The sequence below is a fragment of the Phymastichus coffea genome, unplaced genomic scaffold (genome assembly GCF_024137745.1).
Source record: "Phymastichus coffea isolate CEN01 unplaced genomic scaffold, Cenicafe_Pcof_1.1 PCOF00074, whole genome shotgun sequence".
In the NCBI taxonomy this organism is placed as follows: Eukaryota; Metazoa; Arthropoda; class Insecta; order Hymenoptera; family Eulophidae; genus Phymastichus; species Phymastichus coffea.
In genome coordinates, this window is record NW_026706885.1 from 735,899 (window position 1) to 757,433 (window position 21,535).

The 21,535-nt window shown below is 33.5% G+C and overlaps 3 protein-coding genes across 3 annotated transcripts; 1 reads left to right on the plus strand and 2 right to left on the minus strand.

The window, feature by feature from the left end:
- Nucleotides 1–10,950: 10,950 nt before the first annotated feature.
- LOC131668166 (RCC1 domain-containing protein 1) lies at nucleotides 10,951–13,115 on the minus strand. The gene is made up of 6 exons (XM_058942096.1): nucleotides 12,975–13,115; nucleotides 12,308–12,565; nucleotides 11,893–12,216; nucleotides 11,473–11,599; nucleotides 11,220–11,391; nucleotides 10,951–11,135 (listed from the first exon to the last, which is right to left on the minus strand). The coding sequence occupies exons 2-6, from the start codon at nucleotides 12,559–12,561 to the stop codon at nucleotides 10,951–10,953; spliced, it is 1,062 nt and encodes a 353-aa protein (XP_058798079.1). The 5' UTR covers nucleotides 12,562–12,565; nucleotides 12,975–13,115.
- LOC131668074 (ADP-ribosylation factor-like protein 3) lies at nucleotides 12,868–14,449 on the plus strand. Its single transcript, XM_058941919.1, has 5 exons — nucleotides 12,868–13,095; nucleotides 13,429–13,557; nucleotides 13,661–13,792; nucleotides 13,870–14,106; nucleotides 14,311–14,449. Exons 1-5 carry the CDS (start codon nucleotides 13,093–13,095, stop codon nucleotides 14,350–14,352), a joined length of 543 nt encoding a protein of 180 aa, XP_058797902.1. The 5' UTR covers nucleotides 12,868–13,092; the 3' UTR covers nucleotides 14,353–14,449.
- LOC131668073 (uncharacterized) lies at nucleotides 14,419–20,723 on the minus strand. The gene is made up of 7 exons (XM_058941918.1): nucleotides 20,588–20,723; nucleotides 17,166–17,359; nucleotides 16,643–17,049; nucleotides 15,861–16,172; nucleotides 15,591–15,792; nucleotides 15,242–15,472; nucleotides 14,419–15,034 (listed from the first exon to the last, which is right to left on the minus strand). Exons 2-7 carry the CDS (start codon nucleotides 17,349–17,351, stop codon nucleotides 14,954–14,956), a joined length of 1,419 nt encoding a protein of 472 aa, XP_058797901.1. The 5' UTR covers nucleotides 17,352–17,359; nucleotides 20,588–20,723; the 3' UTR covers nucleotides 14,419–14,953.
- Nucleotides 20,724–21,535: the final 812 nt, after the last annotated feature.

Sequence of the window (21,535 nt, forward strand, 5' to 3'; positions counted from 1 at the left end):
TATTACGTTTAACGAAGAGAGAAAAACGATGCACGCGCGTCGTCCCGTGGCTACTTTTTCCAAGTCAACTGAGTCTTTCTTTGTACATATAGCGACGTTATTACATAAAAACTCGGAGGAACGAATATACAGCGTGAATCTCGCGCGGATCAGAGAACAATGCATATATTTGTTCGTCAAGCTCCGCCGTTGTATCAACGTTAAATTTTAGAATAATGCGCACCGAGTATAAAAAAAATTAGCTGAAAAAATTTCTCCAGTTAAAATTAACAAATAAACGTTTCGATGGATGAAAAAAATGAGACTGAGAGCACTACTTATTTGGATAAGAAGAGTACGTTCGAGTGCGCATGCAAAAAATTACGATTATAATTATAACAAAAAAAACCCACACACACACACAGTAAAGTTAAGAAATGTATATTCATTCACAAGTAAGAAAAAGTAACAGCTACGATGATTGTTATATTCTACGAACTGCAAACAAATATCGAGAGAATGTGAGGACGAACAAATGCATGTATAAGTGTGCACAATAAATTATTCCTCTTTTTTTTGACACATATACATTTTAATAGCGAGCGTGGAGAGATGTGTAAGAAGGATAGAAGAAAACCCGCGCGCATGTGTATCGTGAACAAAAAAAATTGCGTAATATATGTAATATACATATATAAATATACATATGCGCTATTATTGCTATGATAACGTTATTATCGTTGGAGTACTGTCCAGAAGTCTGACACGCGGAGTATTCCACGAACCTCTGAAAAATCTATATTATATGAATATATATGAAAATATATGATATATATTATATTGTATGCATCGTAATTAACGAGGAGGTAAACAAACAAAAACAAACAAAAAACGGACAAAAAGTAGAAGATAGCAAAGTATATGTATGTGAATGGAAGAAAAGTAAATTATAGTGATAAATAAATACATGGCGCGACAAAAAACATGAAGATATCTCTGTCAACGATTCGTACACAGACACACACACACGCACACACACACACAAACACATTTGCGGTGTATAATCCGTACGTACACGTTTACACGAAAAAGAAAAAGAAAAAAAATATGTTTGGTGCACGACGCGAGTTTTCATTCAAAACAAGAAGATATAAAATAATAATAATGAAAAAATAATAAGAACGGCATTGAGCGTAGTACATATATAGATAGAAACTTGGGGGAAGGCGCAAAGCGAGCTGTCGATGTATTCGCTTTGTCGTGGAACAAAACTCGAGACCAATTGTGCAATTCTTAATAGCGATTTATATATTATACTTACGCAACGCAGAAACTCCGGGCATTCTCCAATAGACATTTTTCGCTCCCGTCCTCCAACATACGATGTTGTATACATAATTAACAATCGAGCCTCTAACCCCCCCCCCCCCCCCCCCCCCCCTCCACCCTCCCGTCTCGCACAAGCGATTTATAAACATCGAGTCTCTTCTCTTTGCGACTCTTTTTCCGCATGTCTTCGACTGCTCACGATCCCCAAGTGTGTATATGCAACTATTCTTGTCTTTTTCACAATCTGTAATACGTGTCTTGACTGTATAAAGATTAACATAAACGAAACTCTTTTCTCCTTGTGACTTTTTCTGTCGTGCATGCCTGATGTATCGGATAGAGACTGTGAGTTTGTATGTACGAGATTCGACCGGACCAAATATCATATATACACACACATCAAATATGTACTTATAACGTGACTTTTTGACACTTTCGTTCGATTATAAACAATTTCGTACACGAAAAAGCGAACAAAGCGCGAAACCTGTGCTACAAATGGCGGAGACCAATATTTCAAAAGAAAATCAGTATACTGTCGAATTAGATGAAGAATGGTACAAAGCATACAGAAGAAGAAAAAAAGTTTATATTTTTTATTCGAGCCTATAAAATGCCTCTCCCCCCCTTTCGGCGATTTTCAATCGTCGCGTATGTATAATCGAGGAATTTCTTTCTGACCTGACCTGACTGAAAGATTTTTTATACGGATAACGTGAGGTAGCCTTCATATGACAAGCAACAACATTCCAACGTCTAAGTTACTCTTTCATTATACGCGAGTTTTCTTTTCGTTCTTTTGTACTCGTATTACTTTATTTATTTATTTTGCAAGCAAAGCGCGCGTTGCCAATGATGATTCCAGATTTATATACTCGGCTAGTTTTCTATGCACATTGAGCACTACTTTCATTCCAGAGGATCTTGCATTTGTATTTTAATTGTCTGTCCTTATCGCCAAACTCGTCACTTGTCGCGCCGAGTGTTCGAACATACGATCCATTCCATGCCGCGTCTTTCACGCCTTTTCATTACCGCGCGCCTTTTCTCGCTCGTGGTATCTGTATACGACCAGCTAACCTTGTGACCCGTTCCACAGTAGCCTCCTCTCGGTTTCTTCGCACTTTTTAGCAACGATTTACTATATTATTTCGCGTGAGCACGTATGCTTCGATCGAGCAAACGCTTACACACGCCGATAGTTTGAGGCTTTCGCTCGATCTTTGTAAATATATATAGGCGCGCTTTTCTTTTTTTATTTCACAGAGCCAGTTCTTTATACGAGTAATAACGATAAAACACACACTTTTTCAGTGGCCGTGATATACATATGGCTAGCCTTAAAACGAACTATACCTTTTCTCTATTCTCTAACTAACGACCGCCTGTCTTATTTTATAAACTTCTTCGTTCTTTCTCTCCCTTCCTCTTTTTATGTTTCTTTTTTTCTACAAATTTAATATATACGTATATAGGTAGATTTATCTTTGATGAAAAAGATCGAGCGCGAAGCGTCGCGTCGATTGAATTGTACCTTAAGCCCCCCTCCCCCCTATTACGCCTATCTTATTTTGTGCGAGTGCAGATTATCGTATTAATTCGGAGTCAGTACTTTACGTGTATCACGGCTCTCTGTTTCTTTTGCTTCTTTTGTTTTTGCACCCACATACACGCGCGCGCGCAAACGTCTCCAAAGACATGCTTACAAAGAAATTATTGTTTTGTTTAGTCGAATAATTGGCGTTAATGTAGAGATGATAAAACCGTTTATGCTTATTTTTCTCGATTTTTTTTTTATTTTTGTTTTATTATTTTTTGTTTCTTTCTTTCGTTCTAGTTAGATCAAATTCAGATATAGAGTTTTTCCCTTGTTTTCCCGAGTCCCAGCCACCGCTTAAGCGACCTAAGAAAAAACAAGAGTGTTATCGTGTGTATGCCAGAGCATGTGGTTTTTATTTTCTAATGTACATACGTAATGCGTAAGGCTCGTAAGATTGCGTTATTTTATTATATTTTTATTTTTTAATAGAGTCGATATAATTATTATCATGATTATTCTCATATACCTTTTTTATAATGTAGCTTATCTTTTTTTCACTGTTACACGCGCTGCCGTTCGATTTCAGTAGAGTTAATTTCGCTAGTATACGTAATGGAGATTTTCTTTCTCTTTTTTATTTGTATAAATACACATGATAATTAAGTCAAACAAGGATTTATTTGTTAATTAATTGCATGCGCGATTTTAGTTGGACTTTGAGGTAGATGACGATTTTACGATAAATGAGTTGATTATCGTCGACCCCCCCCCCCTCCCCTACTCCCCAAGAACGATTGTAATTGATTAAAGAAACACAAGGAAGATATAAATAAACACGTTGTAGTAAATACGAAAGTCCCCGTAAACGTCCGAGTTTTCGAGTATAATTAAAGTATACGAATTGTCATATAAGGTTTCGAATGTTTGATAGATGGAATGTATACTATTTACGCCCTATGAGACCTTTCATTTTTATCGACGTAAGCAAAGAAATATAATAATTTGTTAACACACGCACGCGCATACACACACACACGACACACTCACACGCATTACGCATTTGTCACTCTCTTATGTAACGCGTAAATCGGTCACGATGGATTTACTCAGAGAACGACGAAGACGACAATTCACGGAGATAAAGCATATTTTTTAGCGAACACTTCTCTGAGTATCCAGTGAAAGTTGATTGGTCCATTTAAAAATGGGCTTGAATATAGTCGCGTTTGTCGATAAGTGTATATCGATAGGACATATTAGTTTACGCCGGGAAAGGCGCAATTTACGTAATTAAGCGAAGGGCCACGAGCGCAACGAGAGAGAAAATCGCGCAAGGCGTCCTTTTCTCCCTGCTCTGCAGGCGTTAGCCCTCGGCTTTTAGTAAAGAAACAAACCTACTGCATACCTGTTCTTTTATTGTATAGAGTATATCATCTTCATCTAATTTTATCTTGTTTCTCGTCATTCTTCAATTTAATCATTAAGTTTCCGTCATCCTTTCCCCCTTTTTGTACCTTTATTATCTGTAAATTATATAGAAAAAAAAAAAGTTGTATTTTTGCGTGGACATATTTTGTAAAGTGTCCCCTCTGTTTTACTCGCGTCGAAACGAAGCTTCATGTATAGCTGAGAAGAAAAAAAACAAATTATGAAAGTATTTCGATAACCGATCACAAAGACTTCGTTTCGACTCGAGCAACACGCGAAAGAGAGACGCGAAGGAGTGACAAAATAAAACATTGTATAAATTTAATTATTAGACAAAAAGAATTTATTAGGAGTAATAAAAAAAGCAGCAACCGAAAGGCTAATTGGGACTGTGGGATTGGCATTAACTTAATTAAGAACAAAAAAAAGTAAATAAATAAAATTCGTCCTTGTAAATTAGTAAAGGCGAAACGGCAAGAGATACGTTTAAATTCGCATTCATCTCACTTGTTGCTCGTCTGCACATACACATACAAGAGAGCGCGAAGCACGAGTGGTACAGGAAAATTTGGTCTGATAGGCAGGGACAACGGGCCGTTTTGTACGCGTACATTAGGCAACAATGTGGTTCGCACTTTTAAACATGTGATACGTCGGTTGAGCGCGCGGCTGATATCACGCGACTAATAAAATAAATACACGAGTAGGCATTTTTTCCATACAACTTTTTCAAAAATATCCTCGAAATTCTCCGATTCTTTTGCAAAATTTGTATGGTAAGAAATAGTAGCGCGCGATTTCCGCCTCGCGAAACTCGACGCAGTTTTTTAAAAGTTTTTTCGATAAGGCGATCTTTTGTTGGCGATTGATTGTTGTCAAAGCGGTTGTGAGGTTATGATCTATTGAAATATGTTAAAAGATTACAAAAGATAAAAGCGTGCAGAACATCTTCGATTTTTGGTGCGCGAACCTTAACGCGAATAAATTCATTTAATTTAATTTGAATTGCTTTTTTCGCGCGATTTACCGTAGGCCTATTTCGGGTATTTGTCGATATATATATGAAAACCAAGTAGCTGAAAAAGTTATTTCTCTCTTGATTCTAGTTATGATGAAAGCAACATTGTTAATTTTTGACTTGAATTAACTACTCGATGGTTTTTCTAGGTCCAAAATAATTTCGTCATGCAAACGAGTAATACTTCTTCCAAGCTACTCAGTTTTCAGTAAAAGGGCATACAACTGGCATTAAACACAAATTTACTACGTTGGTAGTAAAAATAAACGATAGCGAGTGGTGCTTACAAACTTTTTCAATTTTTTCTATACATTAGGGAAACATTTAAGATGCTTGCCAACGTAACTAAGCGAGCGATTGATTTTTGAAAAATGTAAAAAGTGAGGAATGGCGTATATCACTTAAGACAAACAAAAAAAAAAAGAAACATGAGACTGATGATACATACAGTATTTGCAAAGAATTGTAAAACACGATGCGATGCGAATCGAGCGCTAGACGTGATCGAAGAGTTTATTAAAACAAAATTCGTTTTAAACGTAGCCTTAATTAGATATACCAATTAATGTGCATAGCACGACGAAATTTACACTTTATTATAACTAAAGATTGGCCTGTACAGAGCGTAAATTTATTAAAAATGACTAAAGAAATAAAGTTTTTAGTGAGAATAATTTTATGACTTAGAGTAATCGAAAGAATTTAAGAAAAAAAAAATAAAATGATTTAAAAATGCCAGTTGTACAAAGCACGATGAAAAAAAATCATAGGAAACACATTGAAAATGAATTTAAAATTGTGTGAATGAATGTGAGAAAGGAGTCAAATAAACACGGCCCAGTGATGATAAAAGCTGCAAACGAAAAAAAACAAATTTTTGTCAAATGCAATGTTCGTTTCTGAGTAGCAAACCACTTGAAACAACGGAATTCGGAAAACAAATGTGAAAACCATTCAGGCTTAGAGATATTTTAGTTCTCTCACGACCAAGTCAGAATTTGAATTTGTTTGATCTTTCGTTGGTTTCTTCTTTCAAGATAATAAACAAAAAAAACGATTAACGTTTTCTTCACATACGTACATAATCATCGTGTCATAGTCATATTCACGAAGGTCATCAATAGCTTTTATACACTTTCTATCTTTGAATTATCTCTGTTTGTAATCACTGCGACTATTATTTTCCTATAGTAAAACTACATGTGTATACGCGATATTTACTGCGGGACAAATGGACAACAAATGTTTGATGTACAATGCAAACGCATAGCAAGGAATGCTGTGACAGCTTTCGTCAAAACGAAATATACGATCAACTACAATGTTTTATACAGCAACTTGATGCGTATTACAAAGAAATAAGAAAAAGTACCATGAATGTAGCCTTTAACAATAGTTTTGTCTCTATCATGTACTACACAGATAGACCAACACATAAACACACAAAAGCGCGCGATTTATCCATTGATATCCGTCATACACAATTAATTGTACCGATTAAAGACACGATTACTGTGTGATTAATTTTCTAATGTCTAACCGATTATTCCCGATATTATTGTCACTTATACACAGAAAAGAATGTGTGCGTGTGAAAGGAAGTAAGATAGCGCCTGTGCGTAAGAGTATGAGTGCGTTCTCGTAGTTAAGCGATTCAAGTTATACAAACAAACAACTAACAAGATATACAAAACAAATGTTATGAAACAAGAAAAAAAAATAGTAACGATAAAGGAACAATGTATGAATGTATAATGTTTGCAGTTAGGTGGGACCAAAAATGACTTTATATCTCTATGTGCATATTCAAGCAACGCGTAATTTAATTATGAAATTAATTAGTTGAAAGCATTATTAATTGGTAGATGCAAGCGACGATCCTCTAAAAATGATAGAGAAGACGACGATGACGAATGATTCAAGTATATTATATTAGCTTATTATGTTTGTTTATTGATACATTATATTCAACGACATTATTATTATTAATTATTATTACTTTATTATTACATTTATTATTTTATTACGTTTATTAATAATAATAATAAGGATAATAAAATTATTATTATTTAATTCAAGTTTTAAGGCATGATTCTTTAGATATCGAGTAGAACAGTACGTACCGATTATTATTAATTAATTATATTATTAATTATTATTACGAAACATTTTGTTGTATTATTTTCAATAAAATCGATTTTAAAAATTATTTCATTTTCACGCGCATTTTATTAATTTCTCGTATTTTCATATTTTTTATTTTTAGTTGTATTTTCACCAATTCATCGATTTCCCGTACGACGTTCCGCGTTTATGGCTACATTTACGACCTTTCAATTGATTCGAGTCTAAAGACTTTTTTTACTTTTCTACATCATTCCAAGCAAACTAAAACTAAAACGTGAACAATCGATAAACAAATATTGTAAGAAAAAACGCCGTATTCACCTTTGTAAGTATACGACAGGATGAATCTTGAAAAAAAAAAAGAAAATCTATACAAACTAACTTTATGTACACACGACAACTCTTTTCTCTGTTTCTTCTTCTGTCCGTCAAATCCTTTGACGCATTTTCGCCCTGTTCTAAAGTATTCGTAAAACTGAGTATAAAAGCTAAGCATGGTAACGTTGGTTGTACAATTACGAAGCAACCGATAGAGAGAGAAAGAAAGATAAAGGGACGATCGACGAAAGCTCAAAGGAGAAAATATTTCGTAACACATATACTTGCAACAAAAATGCCGATAATATATCTCGAGCGCTCTCTCGAGATTTCATTATAAACATAATTATTATTAATCGAGGGGATAAGAAAAAGAGTAGAGAAGAGACAATTGTAAATTTTACCGTATGCGCATACAGGATAAGAGAGTAAAAAGAAGAAAAAAAGAGAGATACACACATGTATTAGGTAAGTTCATACTGCGTATTGCCTTTTTGACTTCGATGTGAACAAAAATATTCAAGTACATCGGCCGCCTCACAAGATGCGCGCTTTCTGCTCTGACGATGTGTTTGGAGTTGGTATTGCAAAAATTTCACAAGTTTTTCCTAACCCCAGTGTAAAACTTGGCGTTAACCACAAAACGTTCATGTAAAAAAGAAAATAAATAAATATAGGAATCCGACGGAAAGTTCTTTAAAATTTTTCAAGCGAAGAATTTGTCGATTCGCCTGATGTAGGAACAAAGTGCAAATACCTACTAAATATTTGTAAACCCGTCTGCTAGGTGCTCATCGTCAATATCACATTTCTCACTGCGCGGTAAGCCATTGAAAAATTTTAGCGACACTTTCCATCTATATGGAGCATTTAATTTTTGAGCTCGACAAAAGTATATTTATCTGCCTGTGCCTTGTTTTTTTTCTCTAAAAAACGAGGGCCTTCAGAAAATGTAGAAAGGGATTAAGAATTGTCTTCGCTGACGCTGAGGGGGATAATGGAAAGAAATAAACAACGCAATACAGTCTCCTTACAATCGTCATTGCTCGCGCGTTTCGAGCAGCTGTATCTGTTTCATGTTTTTCAATATTTGTAATTTATCGATCAAATTATAGAGGTATCGATACATAAACAGTCTAAAGTGTGCGCTACTACACATAAACATTATTATACATAAAGTATAAAGTATACATTATATACATGAATATACATATATAGTATATATTATACGAGGATTATAATATATAAATATGTGTATATTATTAACATTGGGATTGGTGAGAATATACGGTTTTTTCGCTTTGGAGTGTTATTTTCTGAAAATATTGAACAAAATATGGAAAAAAATTAATAAAAACGAATGAATAAAAAAATTAAAAAATAAAAACGTTTTTTTAATTATTGCGAAGTTCAGTAAAACAAAAAAAAACAATTTCTAATCTCTTTCGTTTAATTAAATTTGGTTTTCATTTTGTAAACAATATTTGTTCTTTTATAAAACTATAATCGAACATTATTATTCAAAGAGACGATTCCTTTTATTATGAAAATGGTTGCATTATATCTATAAATGGCTTTTTTTAACTTTTTTCTCAAGTGCATTATGAAATTTAGTACAATAATAAAATATCTTCAAAAATAATTAACAATACTTGATTGCGCGTAGTTTTTGGTAGACTGTATTTACAAGAAATATTTAAACAATGCTAAACTCAATCAAATCAATACAAGATGGTATGCAAGTTTTCATGGACTCCAACAGCATCGGTGAGGTAAATGTATATGCCTGTTATGAATACATATGAACAAAATGAAAAATATTATATTGCAACATTAACTTTATTCACACCTAATAATTAGATTTTATTCCATTTATAATTGGTATTTTGGTATAGGCCTCTACGTTTTTTGATGACATTATTGATGAAACAGATGAAATCAAATTTATCAATTCATTAAGAGATTTAGTTGAAAAAGCTCTTCTTTCGAAAGAAAAATATACTTTTGAAGCTGATTGGGAGGCAATGAAGTTGGTATTCTTGGAATGTTTATTATAGAGATTACCTTTTTTCAACTAAAATTATGATATTACTAGATTTTTAGGGACATTTCTAGGAATGGGTGACGTTGAATCAAATTTATTTTCAAGTTGGATTTTAAGAGCATTGATGGAGCAAATAATTACATTTTTTAATGACATAAGTGAACGTAATTATAAACTGTTTATTTGTTGGTTATATCAAGAAATAAATATTATATGCTATAATCCAGGTAATGTATGCATATAAAGACAATTATTAATCCATTCACTAACTTCTACTAACAAAATTAACCAAATAGATATTTCAAGAGAGCAATTTTTTGATTTGATAAACAAAATATTCCATAAAGCTTTGACAGAAATTTTGAATGGAAAAGGTTTACTTCCTTTCTCAAACTTCATTCTCCACGAGACAATAGTCGGCAACATAGAATTGAAATTAGGAAAGATAACTTCGAATACCGATGTATCTTAAATGAATATAAAGTCTAATGAACTGAGTTATTATTAACGTACTTAATTTTACCAATGTTTTTCATTGTCGTAGTGCAACTGGATAAAATCTTTAAGCGATATGGAAGAGGAAGACGATCGTTTTGAAATGTTGAAGACGCCATTTGATTTTCATTTCAAACATCATGAAGATTCTCTTCATGCTATTATAGAAGCATCTTATCGAATGTAAATGTTTCGTGAGTCAGTTTACGCCGTGATTTCGAATGAAAGATATTTAATTATTTTAGATTCGGTGACAAATTGAATTATAAGTTGATTCAATCGAGCTTTAAAAGCCAAGAACAAATCTTGCATTATACGTTACCTTATCACTATCGTCCACCAAGAGTCGTTAAAAAGCCAGTACCAAGTGAAAAACCATCGATAGCGTCCAATTTTAAGCCCGACAGTGAGTTTTTTTTGTATAAACTTCATGGCGCTTTCAATTGCTTTGGAAGTAATCGCTTTCAGAATTACAAAAGAAAAAGAAATTGCTCAGACAAGAGTCAGTACAGACGACACAAGATATTTCGATGTCTTTCGATTCTGCATCAATAGTTAACAAACGAAGCTCGTATGAGCCTGAATTAATTCTACCGCTTTCTGAAGCTCTCGAATCATACTACACTATTAACAATGACGACAGTGGAGAGATAGAAACAGACTCGTGAAGTATTAGACTGTTTTATTAACTATAGTTCGTACGAAAGTACTCCACTCTCTACACTTAAAATCAACGATTTTTCCTATTGGATCATCGAATTCTAACAAAATAAACTCTTTTGACATCGTTAATTTATTTCTAGATATACCTAGTTGGCCGTACTTATTTGATCCACAACCCCATAGATTTCCATTATCTGAATAATAAGTAATTGTTGTTGATTAAATAAAAATTTAAGCATTTTCATAATAAAAACGGTATTTTTTTGAAAGTTACATACCAGTTTGGCAAATGGTGAATGCACTTCCACATTCGGCTTTGATAACATTTAATTCAATCTCTTTTTGAGTGGAATCTTTTAAATCTACTAGAGTAGGCACAGCTAGTACGTTCTCAATATTTGGTTGTCCAAGCTGTCCTTGATTATTCCATCCCCAAGTATACAAATCACCCTATTGTATTATTTAAAAATGTAATTAATAATTCTGTAAATTACTTTTTAAAAATATTATAAGAATATAAATAATAGAGACTTGATCTGTTACAACAGCACTATGCCAACCGTAAGTTGAAATGTGTATAACTTTTAAACCAGCTAACGCTTCTATTAGTTTAGGCTCGTCGCAATCTTCTAAATCACCATGTCCTAATTCTCCCCGCCTACAATTAAATAATAAAATAAGAGCTTCGTAGAAAATTATATAATCATCATCGAAGGATTCTGCTCGCTTTCTAACTATTATTCTGCTATATTTTAGCTATTGAAGCGATATATAAAATTACATAAAAGCCAAATCAATGACGGAGAAACTTACCGACTTTAATTCTTTGATAGTGACAAATAAGCACGAATAAAAATGTATCGATAGTATTTTTGTTGATTACTCATAATTAGTATATTTACTGTATACTTTTATTGTACTGTGCGTATTGATGAGAAAATTAATACTTACGTTCCCATTCCTGTCGAGTATATATCACCGTTTTCTGCAAGTAACAGTGTATGATTATATCCGCAAGCAATGTCAACGAACTTGATTTCATCAGGGTTATTCAGAGATATTGGAATATTAAAGACACGGCCGAAATTCGTCAAGCCTACAGTGCATCGGCCTTGAGAAATTTTAATGACATACTCTTTATCGTTTTCGCACGAGTTGAGAATGAATGTTGACGGAACTATTTCCCAAGTATCGGAGTAAATATTGTACAGCCATATGTCATAATTATCTACCAAAACTGTTATTTTCTCAGATCCTGCAATAACCTGTTTGAATCTGGAAGCAATGAAAAAATTAAACTTTTACTTGAGAAATGTATATATATATATAAAACAATACTATATATAAAAATAAATATCGTATTTACTTATGATCAGAACATTGTGGTATTTGAAGTAACTTGTTTACAAGAATATCATTACTATTTACAATTTTTCCAGTTATATAGACATTATTATTTTTCCAAATAAGATAATAATCCCAACCAATGTCGATATTAGTAATTTCTTCATCTGGTATTGAAAGAAATTTATCACTCACTGTTATCGATTCTTCATCATCGTATTTATTGACCAAGACAATTTTATTTGCATTCAAGCCTGACACATAAATTTTTGACATTGTGCTAAAATTAAAATAATTAATGAATTTGTCTTCTTGTATTTAAAAAATATAACGGCATTTATAGAATTTTAAAGAATACCCAAATAAAAAAAAATTTAATTATTTAAAATTAGAAGAATACGCTTATACGTTTTTTAATTTAAACAAACAGTGTACTGCTTTGTCGACAGTATTGACAGAATTTATTCAGTTTAATTGAAGCGGTAAAATTTAGATGTCGCTACTATGCCTCGCGTGCGTATTTACGAAACCATGGTAACAGAATACAACAAAGTGAACAAAACAAAAATGATTAAACTAGTGATGACAATATTGTACATAAGTTGAGCGCGCACTAGTAGTATTGTTTTAAATATTGTGTATTTTATTGTTTTGTTTTGAATGACAGTGATTATGAAATTTATACATACTTGCTACGACGATTTCAAAAACAATTCTACTTTAATAACGTTTATACAATCATAGACTCTGCATAATATCACTTCAGCTTTATAACTTGAATTTAAAACTTGAACACGCATTTACACTATGGTTTGTGAATTGAATTTCAATTATAATCAACAATTCAGATAAAACTTTCTTCTAGCTCTGCCTATTTAGTAGCAGACGCATTTTGGCTTACTAAGGAAAATACGCCATCATTCGAACTGAATATTGGCGGGTCTTTTTGAAATTTATTTTAAAATTAATCTTATTTTTCCCTTCATTCTAGCGCTTGGTTCTACGATGCTTAGTTGATTTTTAAAAAACTCGCTTCCAATTGAATAATAATAATAATACTAGTGTAAATTTTATTAGATATTCATGTCTTGTTAGTTTATTAATGCTACCTTACTTTATTTATAAGTAAAATGGCCGTTTCAGGGACTGCTATCGATTTTACGCAAACTCCGATCCAATCCCGACAAAGAACTCCGTTTATTGCTTCTAGGATTGGACAACGCCGGAAAAACAACAATTCTTCGTTCTCTAGCTAATGAAGACATAACTCAGGTTTATTTTAAAAAATTTTTAACTTAATTTTCAAACAATAATTAACAAGCGTTATCGATATAGGTTCTATGTAATTATTTATTGTACTTTACAACATTGATAGGTAACGCCTACTCAAGGGTTCAATATCAAAAGTGTACACAGTGAAGGCTTTAAGCTGAACGTGTGGGACATTGGAGGAGCAAGAAAAATCCGTCCTTATTGGCGTAATTACTTTGAAAATACTGATGTTCTCGTGAGTAGCACCTAACAAGTGAATATACTATGATTATTATTTGTATTGTATAATTTAACACTTAAAATATCTTACAGATATATGTAATTGATAGTGCAGATACAAATCGATTGGAAGAGACTAGCCAAGAGTTATCTGAACTTCTGACAGAGGATAAACTGCGAGGTGTTCCATTACTCATTTATGCCAATAAACAAGACTTCTCTCGATCCGTAAATGCATCTGACATTGCTGAATTGTTAGGACTACATAATGTTAAAGATCGAGACTGGCAAATACAATCCTGTGTCGCTACTGACGGCATAGGCATTAAAGTAAGAAAAACAAATAGATTTTTCTCCAGGTATATGAAAAAAATATCCGAAAATTTGACTGAATAGTCATTCATTTTCCAATGAGCACAAAAAAAAATCAAAGTATAAATTAAAATGTAGATGCAGTTATGCATACTAACGTTTTTTGTAAGATAGATTTTATTAATACATTTCTACGTTATTCAAAGTTAAATTTTTTTACAGGAAGGTTTAGAATGGGCCTGCAAAAGTATTAAAAAGAAATAATCGTCACTTGTAAAATAGGATAAAAAAAGAAGATACACCAATGTAATGTAATAGCATAGATGTTGATTTTTTTTGTGTATCACTTATATTTTATTTGACATTTATCTAATATTTACAAGAATTATTTATACGAATCGGCTATCTACGGTCATGTATAAACAAGTCTATCCAGAACGGATCTGGTTACTCGACTGTGTCCGTTCTTGTATTTCTTTTTGTTGTTGCTATTTTTAAATTCTTTTTAGCGCCGTTACTCGCACATTTATAGAAACCATGAATTAATTTAGACTAAACGGTATAGCTTCGTTTAATGAAGCTCATAAATTATAATTTTTAATTTCATTCTTTCACGCCAACTGTTAACTTTCATACTGGTTTTATATTTTCATCGATCTTTTGTACCCTTACAAACTACACGCAAAATTTATTCTTACGTGTCTTAATTTAAAAGAAATTTAAAAAAAGCACGAGGTAAATTGAATGCAATATTGAGCCATTTGACAGCCCCGCCAGAACACCGCAAATCTTTCGTTTTCTTTAAGTTTATAACAGTCTCTTTTTCGTTATTAACAATTACATTTTAAACTAAAAAGACTTTAGTTTAAAGTTCAACGTGGGTGGCTTCGGTAGTCACTCGAATCTCCTCATCATGGAATAGCGTGCAATCAGCTGGATATTTTTCCTGTAATAGAATAAGGCATTTGTTGTAGAATTTGTTATTTTGTAGTTGTGTTCAAGTGATATGTTTATGTGCAATAGAAAATATATAGATTTAAGTAAAAGAATAAATTGTGCCTTCTTTGAAAAACTTTTTGATAACAAACATTGAAAACGTTTATTAATCATGCACAGTAAAATAATCGTTCATCTTAGACAATTATATACTTACTAAACAATTATTATCTGTATCCAATATCGATGCGTAAAGTGACCAGAAACTAAGTCCACTTTTGTTGCTAATACCCCATGCTGCTGGGAAGCTCGCTATTTTCGTTAAACCTCTGCGGAATGACTCATTTATGACTTTGCCTTCCATTGGCGTTGATTTGTGGTTGATCGAGCACAAAATTTGTGCGGCACATTGTGGCATCTTTGAACCCCATTTGTATGCACGGTAAGCCTGTATCAAGTTAAAAGTATACATTGAGAAAATTACAAATACGAGCAGAAGATCTCAAGTCTATTTTTTTTTCAAAACCCTGAATCAATTTAACTGTCTAAATAAGTAAGAGGATTACTTTCAGCAATGGCCCAATGAAACCGTTATTGATCGATTCACTCAATTTGTTGCTGAGCTCACGAGCGTTGATCCTTGACATAATAAAACCCTTTTCCGAAGCCAAACTCATTAATTCTTGTATATATGCTACGGCTGGTTTGATATAGAGAATACTATCGATTTTCATATGAAGGTGTCGCTTAGCCACTGCATTGGCAAGCCTACAAATAGATGTTCATTCTTATTGTTACTACCCATCGTTACGTATATCATGCAAATAAAAATATACCTTGAAAGACTTTCAACAGGCTTTGCAGTATCGAACATGACAGTCTTGGGATAACCCTGAGATTTCAAGAAGCTGTTGCCAACGAACTGAGCGGTGGACAGGTAACGTTGTTGTGTAGCCGGATCAGAAACATGGGACATCCATTCGGCCACGTAATTGGTTAAAGAGTTAATCCAGCGTCGCCTTTGAGTTGGATTTTCAAAACTTTCCATTATCTTTTCCCACTGAATTCGGCCATTTTCGTCCGTCATTGAGCCCACGATAGTGGAGAGTCCGCTATTCTTCCATAGTGTTTGTCCCAATTCAGAACTCCTGCAAGGCGATAGAAATATTAGTTGAATGACAAAACTTCTGTAATATTTTTGTAACGAAATTTAATGTATAAATATTTGTGGTATTGGTATTTATAATACTTCCACTGATAAGCTCTATCCATTTGAATGCTTGCGCTTTCAGATTAGTTATCAAATTTAGTCAAAAAATGTTTAATAATGTTTGTACTTCATATAAAGTTCAGTAAAGAGTATTTTTCAATGATATCGTGTTATTTGGCTGACGTGATATTGAAAAATAGAACAAGGAAAGGATTTTTTGTGTCAAGGCTCACCGAAACATACATTATTGAGTTATCAGTAAAATGTTTGTAAATTGAGCAATTATTTCTAATTTCGTTGAAGCGTTGTTAAACTTTTGAAGTTATACTGATAATGATGAAAATAAATTGATAATTGCAGACGCGCAAGAGCAAAATGCGAACGTGAAAAAAAGTAATGACTACTTACCTAAAGTGATCCCACATAAGATGAATATTCTCAAGTATCGGTGGCATGAACCACGAATGATCCGAGTGATCGGACTTTCCATGCTTGTCAGTGGAACTTCCTGCGAAGGTGTCGAGTACAAGCGGTAACAAACCCATGATACCTTCGGCATTACCACTCTGTCCCATGAAAGCTGAAGCGATGTTGAGCATACTGTCGAAATCAAAACCCGACGATTCATTCTCTTCGCCTTCGTGTTGATGAGGAGACCTGGTGCGTCTGTTGTTACCAGCTAACGAGCTCAATCCACCGATTAGGTCGCCGATCATCGACAGGTCCACGCCACCACCTCCGTCACCACCACCTTGGTTTTGGTTACCCATCAAGCTGCCTAAGCCAGAAATTATCTGGCCTAAACCGTCGTTTTTCTATCACGATAATATTTCCAATATTAAATATTAATCTTTACGCGCTGGTTCTTTAACCATGTGAAAATTTACGCACGGCACTACATTAAGAAATATCTCTAGACTTGTCAGTTTACCTGCTTTCCAGTATCCGACTGCATAAAAGCTCTCGCCACATTACTGAGATCGCCAATTGCATCTTTATTTTGTAAGAGTGATTGAGCTGCTTCCATAAATGCAGTTGCAGTGTCGTCTTCTTTCTCAGCAAATGCATATCCGGATAATACCAAAAAAATGACGATACTATTCTTCCAAAAGATCATTTTTATTTCTGAAAGTAAACAGATAAATTAAATTTGTAAGTATAGCAGTGGTATACAGTTATTCCAAAATATTTTTTTTACAAATTGTGGTAAATATGTACTAAGAGGGTAATAAAATTTATTTTCAGATCTCTTTTGGCGATAAAATTTAATTGCATCTAAATGTAGATATATTTATTATTCGTTTTACTAGGAAATGTATCATTAAAGTCGGTTATCGGTATAAATTCAATGAAATTATGAAAGTATATGTGCGTGCATGCGCGTTCATATGTATGCCTGTGTGTGTTACCATGGCAATTAACTATTTTATATCGATTAAATTATTATACTGTAAAAAAATGTTTACACTTTGTTAGTACCGCTCAATAAGATCTCGATAGCTTCGAATTAATTTATAAAAGATAAGGTAAACAATTGTCGATTTTACGAGAATTTTCAATTAAATTATCTTTTAACTTTGTAGAATATAAGCGCAAAAAGTAATATCGCTTTAAAAGAAACAAAAATTTTATTGAAGTACAATTGTGCAAGTTAGTCCGTTGAATAAATTCTACAGTTGATAATGTTTTCAAAACAAGATATTATCACATTTGTATTTTTTGTATTTCACATTTCACTTTATGTGTGTCAAATTCATGAGATCTACCGAAAGACACCTTTTAAAATTTCTTCAATTTCAACTTTATTAAATGTATTTTTGTTTATTTATATAAAACCTTAATTTTCTAATTTGATGGCCCTTTTCACTTATCGAAGTATGCAATTTTACATTCAAATGAGTTTACAATAGTTAAATTCATTTCATTACTTCGCGAAAAGTATAATTTGTCTAACAATGCAACCATCATCAGATCTGCAGAAAATCGATTTTAATGAAACTTTGGTAAAAAGATAAAAAAACTATTTCAGTTTTAGTGCATAGTTCTCTTTTGGAATTTATGAAGTCTTACATTCGATATATTGAAAAAACAAATCCCTTTTCATTTTTAAATAACTCTTGAAGGAATAAAAATGTATGTCAATTTAAAGATCACCAAAATGAAACCTAAGATCAAATTCCTTTAATAAAAAAAATTGTTGAAAAAGGTTGAACCATTCGAAAGGTTGCATTAAAAAAATTTTATTTGATATATTAAGCCGATTTTAGAAATTCCATTTACATATTTTTCAAATTAGCACCATTTTTAAGCGGCACAACTTTTTTCAACAAAATTTCATTTAAATTTGTCTTCTGATAATCTCGTTATTAGTGGCTAATAATTTGAAATTATTAAGAAAGTTTGAATAAATTTTATAAGTAAAATTTTAGAACTATATTTAAATAAAAATGATCTTCTTGTGACAAGAAAATGACTGTAGAAAGTAATAATAATTACTTTAAAAGAAAAGAAAAAAACAGTTACAATACCGGCAAATTATCTAATAGTTTGTAATGGCAAATACCGTGGATAAGTATCTCACATTCCGCGTTAGCTTAATGTCCTGACAGAGAGTGTCACTGAAGTAAGAAAGTTGTTACCGACGAAAAATTTCTTAAAATAATAACCTTTCGAAACCATAAACTGAAATATAAAAAAATATCCTAATTTATTTTACAACTAATCACAATGTGTAGTTGTATAATGTATACCTTCTTCTTCGATGAACTATGGAGCAATTGCGGTCCTAAAAATGGGAGTCAAGGCCGAGAACGAGTTCCGTTAAATGTTGCGACTCTTGGCTTATGCGTACCTTTACTGTGCCATTGCACAACACGATCTTTCGAACGTGCGGTACAAAAACGGGATGTACGAAAAGGACTTGGTCAAAATAACACTCGACTGGTTTATCAAGTATACCGAAGGCCCGCTACCTAGATTGAATCCTATATCTAAAGAATGTACTTTCAATATAGATTTCCAAATAGGCTAAACCTTATAACATTCTTTATGATTGCAGTACTTTAAGATAACGTGATTCACAAGGCATATGAGTTATTTAACGCGGGAGAAGAATTAATGCCAATCACTTCTGTTACTGTTAATAGTATTCAAAGATACTTTTTGCTGTGTCACATAAATTTATTGCGTTTTATGGGATGTGTTTCTCGTAATTTTATAATTAACCAAACACGCACAGATGATGCTTCATAATTATGAAAAATCATATAAAATGAACAATGGCCTCTAAAAACTGGATATCGTTTCCTTGTTATCGGCGATGAAAAATTACAATACGCACTTTTAACGACGTCAATTGACAACAGAAAATTGCTCTTACAGAATGACCTTCCTCTCACGACATTTGTTTCTAAAAAACCTAGCAAGAAGAATAGTTTTTGTAAAATCGCGCGTCGCGCAGGAGTGATTCAATATCGAGTTATATCGGGGTAATTTCGTAGCGTATACCGTAAGCCACTGCGCACGAAATTGACATTCTCCGCGCCTGAAAACAAGGATGGTACCGGCGTACGAGCGCGCGATTCGACCTAACGGTACGCACTGTTAGTCATCGCTTGCGTCCAAGCGCAAAGCACGAAACACTCCGATATATTCCTATAAGTTCACTCGCGCTGCCCAGCCGAAAAGCCCGTTTTTTTTTTTTTTTTATTTCTACTTCCTTTATTTCGTTCGTTTCGTTTTGCGTCCTTTTTTTTATATACACGTGGTGTTCTGGAACGGACAATGACGTCGTAAAGCTTTTTGCGCTCGCTCCGGTAACTTAATTGCTCAGTGCTCATATTTTACGCCAAGTTTTCTTGGCGAAATTGCGACACACCTTTCATTATTGTCTGCTTTCTTTCATACTGTGTAATATCTTACGGCAGTTATGTCTCTTTCTGTGGATGTTGTTAAAACTATACGGAAGTTTACCCTTACCCGAGGTGTTAAAACGAAATATGCATTTTGTTTTTTGAAAGCTAAAAATACACTGAAATAAATGTTCAGTAAAGTCAATTACTAATGGCAAGCTGTGTTATCGATTCTTGAAGGTACAAACTGTTAACGGAAAATTGGTCAAAAGTGTTCTACGGACACAGCTTAGTTATTTTTATTGCAGCATTACATTGGTAGATTCGTAATCTAGTTATTCGTGTACGCGTGTATATTTTTCTTGTGTGCCCTATTTATTAAGAAAAAGTTGCAATTTATTCAATAATTACATCATCTACGTAATCAAAACTGAATCAAATCAAAACTGAACCTCGTGAAAGGATACACAATCGATAAATATCTTTAAATAAATTCCTTTACCGTAGTAATGGCTGTGATTCTCGGAGTCCTGAATTTGAATTTCAATTGGTCAGTGACAAGGGTACAGTTATATTATTTAAAAAGCCGATCACGTCAAAACCGTACCGTAGCTTAACGTCGACTGCTTGACAAAAATAAATTCATCGGTGGACTGAGGGAGCACGTAAAACGAAAGAGAAAGAATTGGCTTGCCAGGTGGCAAAATGTTTATCACTGTTGAACTAAGTATGGGCGAGTGACTCACGTGCAATAATTGCATGAATGTGAAGTGCAGTGGCATCGATGTTAATGGCTAAGAGGCCCTTATCGGGCCTCCGATAACCGACAGACCTTGACGTAATTGCTGGGAACCTTGCGTGCACGTTACCGTAAGCCCCACCGTGCGTCGTCGCGACTCGCGATCGCTGCTGCTTCTCCGCCGTTTTCTTTTTCACGGGCGACTCCACATACGGAATGCACGTGTGCGCGCTCACCGAAATGCCTCTGCAATCTCCTTGCCGAATCCGCGGCGGGCGCCGCTCTTTCTTTCGGTCAACTGTATCTGATTTCGAGTACTCGTAGGACTCTCGAACTTGTATATTTTATTCAAGCTAGCCACTTATTAAACTCACAATCGTTCTTTTTCATTTTCTTGTTAAATACAGATTAACGATTCGCCGTGCTAACATATTGTGCATTGCAAGAACTAATTAATTTTATCTTTGAAAACCATTAAAGCAAAAGAGCTCTGCTCGTTAAATTCGTCATAACAGAATGAGCACAAACGATGCAAGTGAATTATATACGATTCGTGGAGGTTTCTGGACTTAACATTTAGCGTTTTAATGTGTTTTTAAGCTCTCGTCTTAATTAATCCCTTCTGCAGTTAATCATCTAAAATTACAATTGCGCGCATAGCAGTGGCAAGTGTGGAAAAACGAGCGGCGCAGAGGTACGGTATTGATGGCA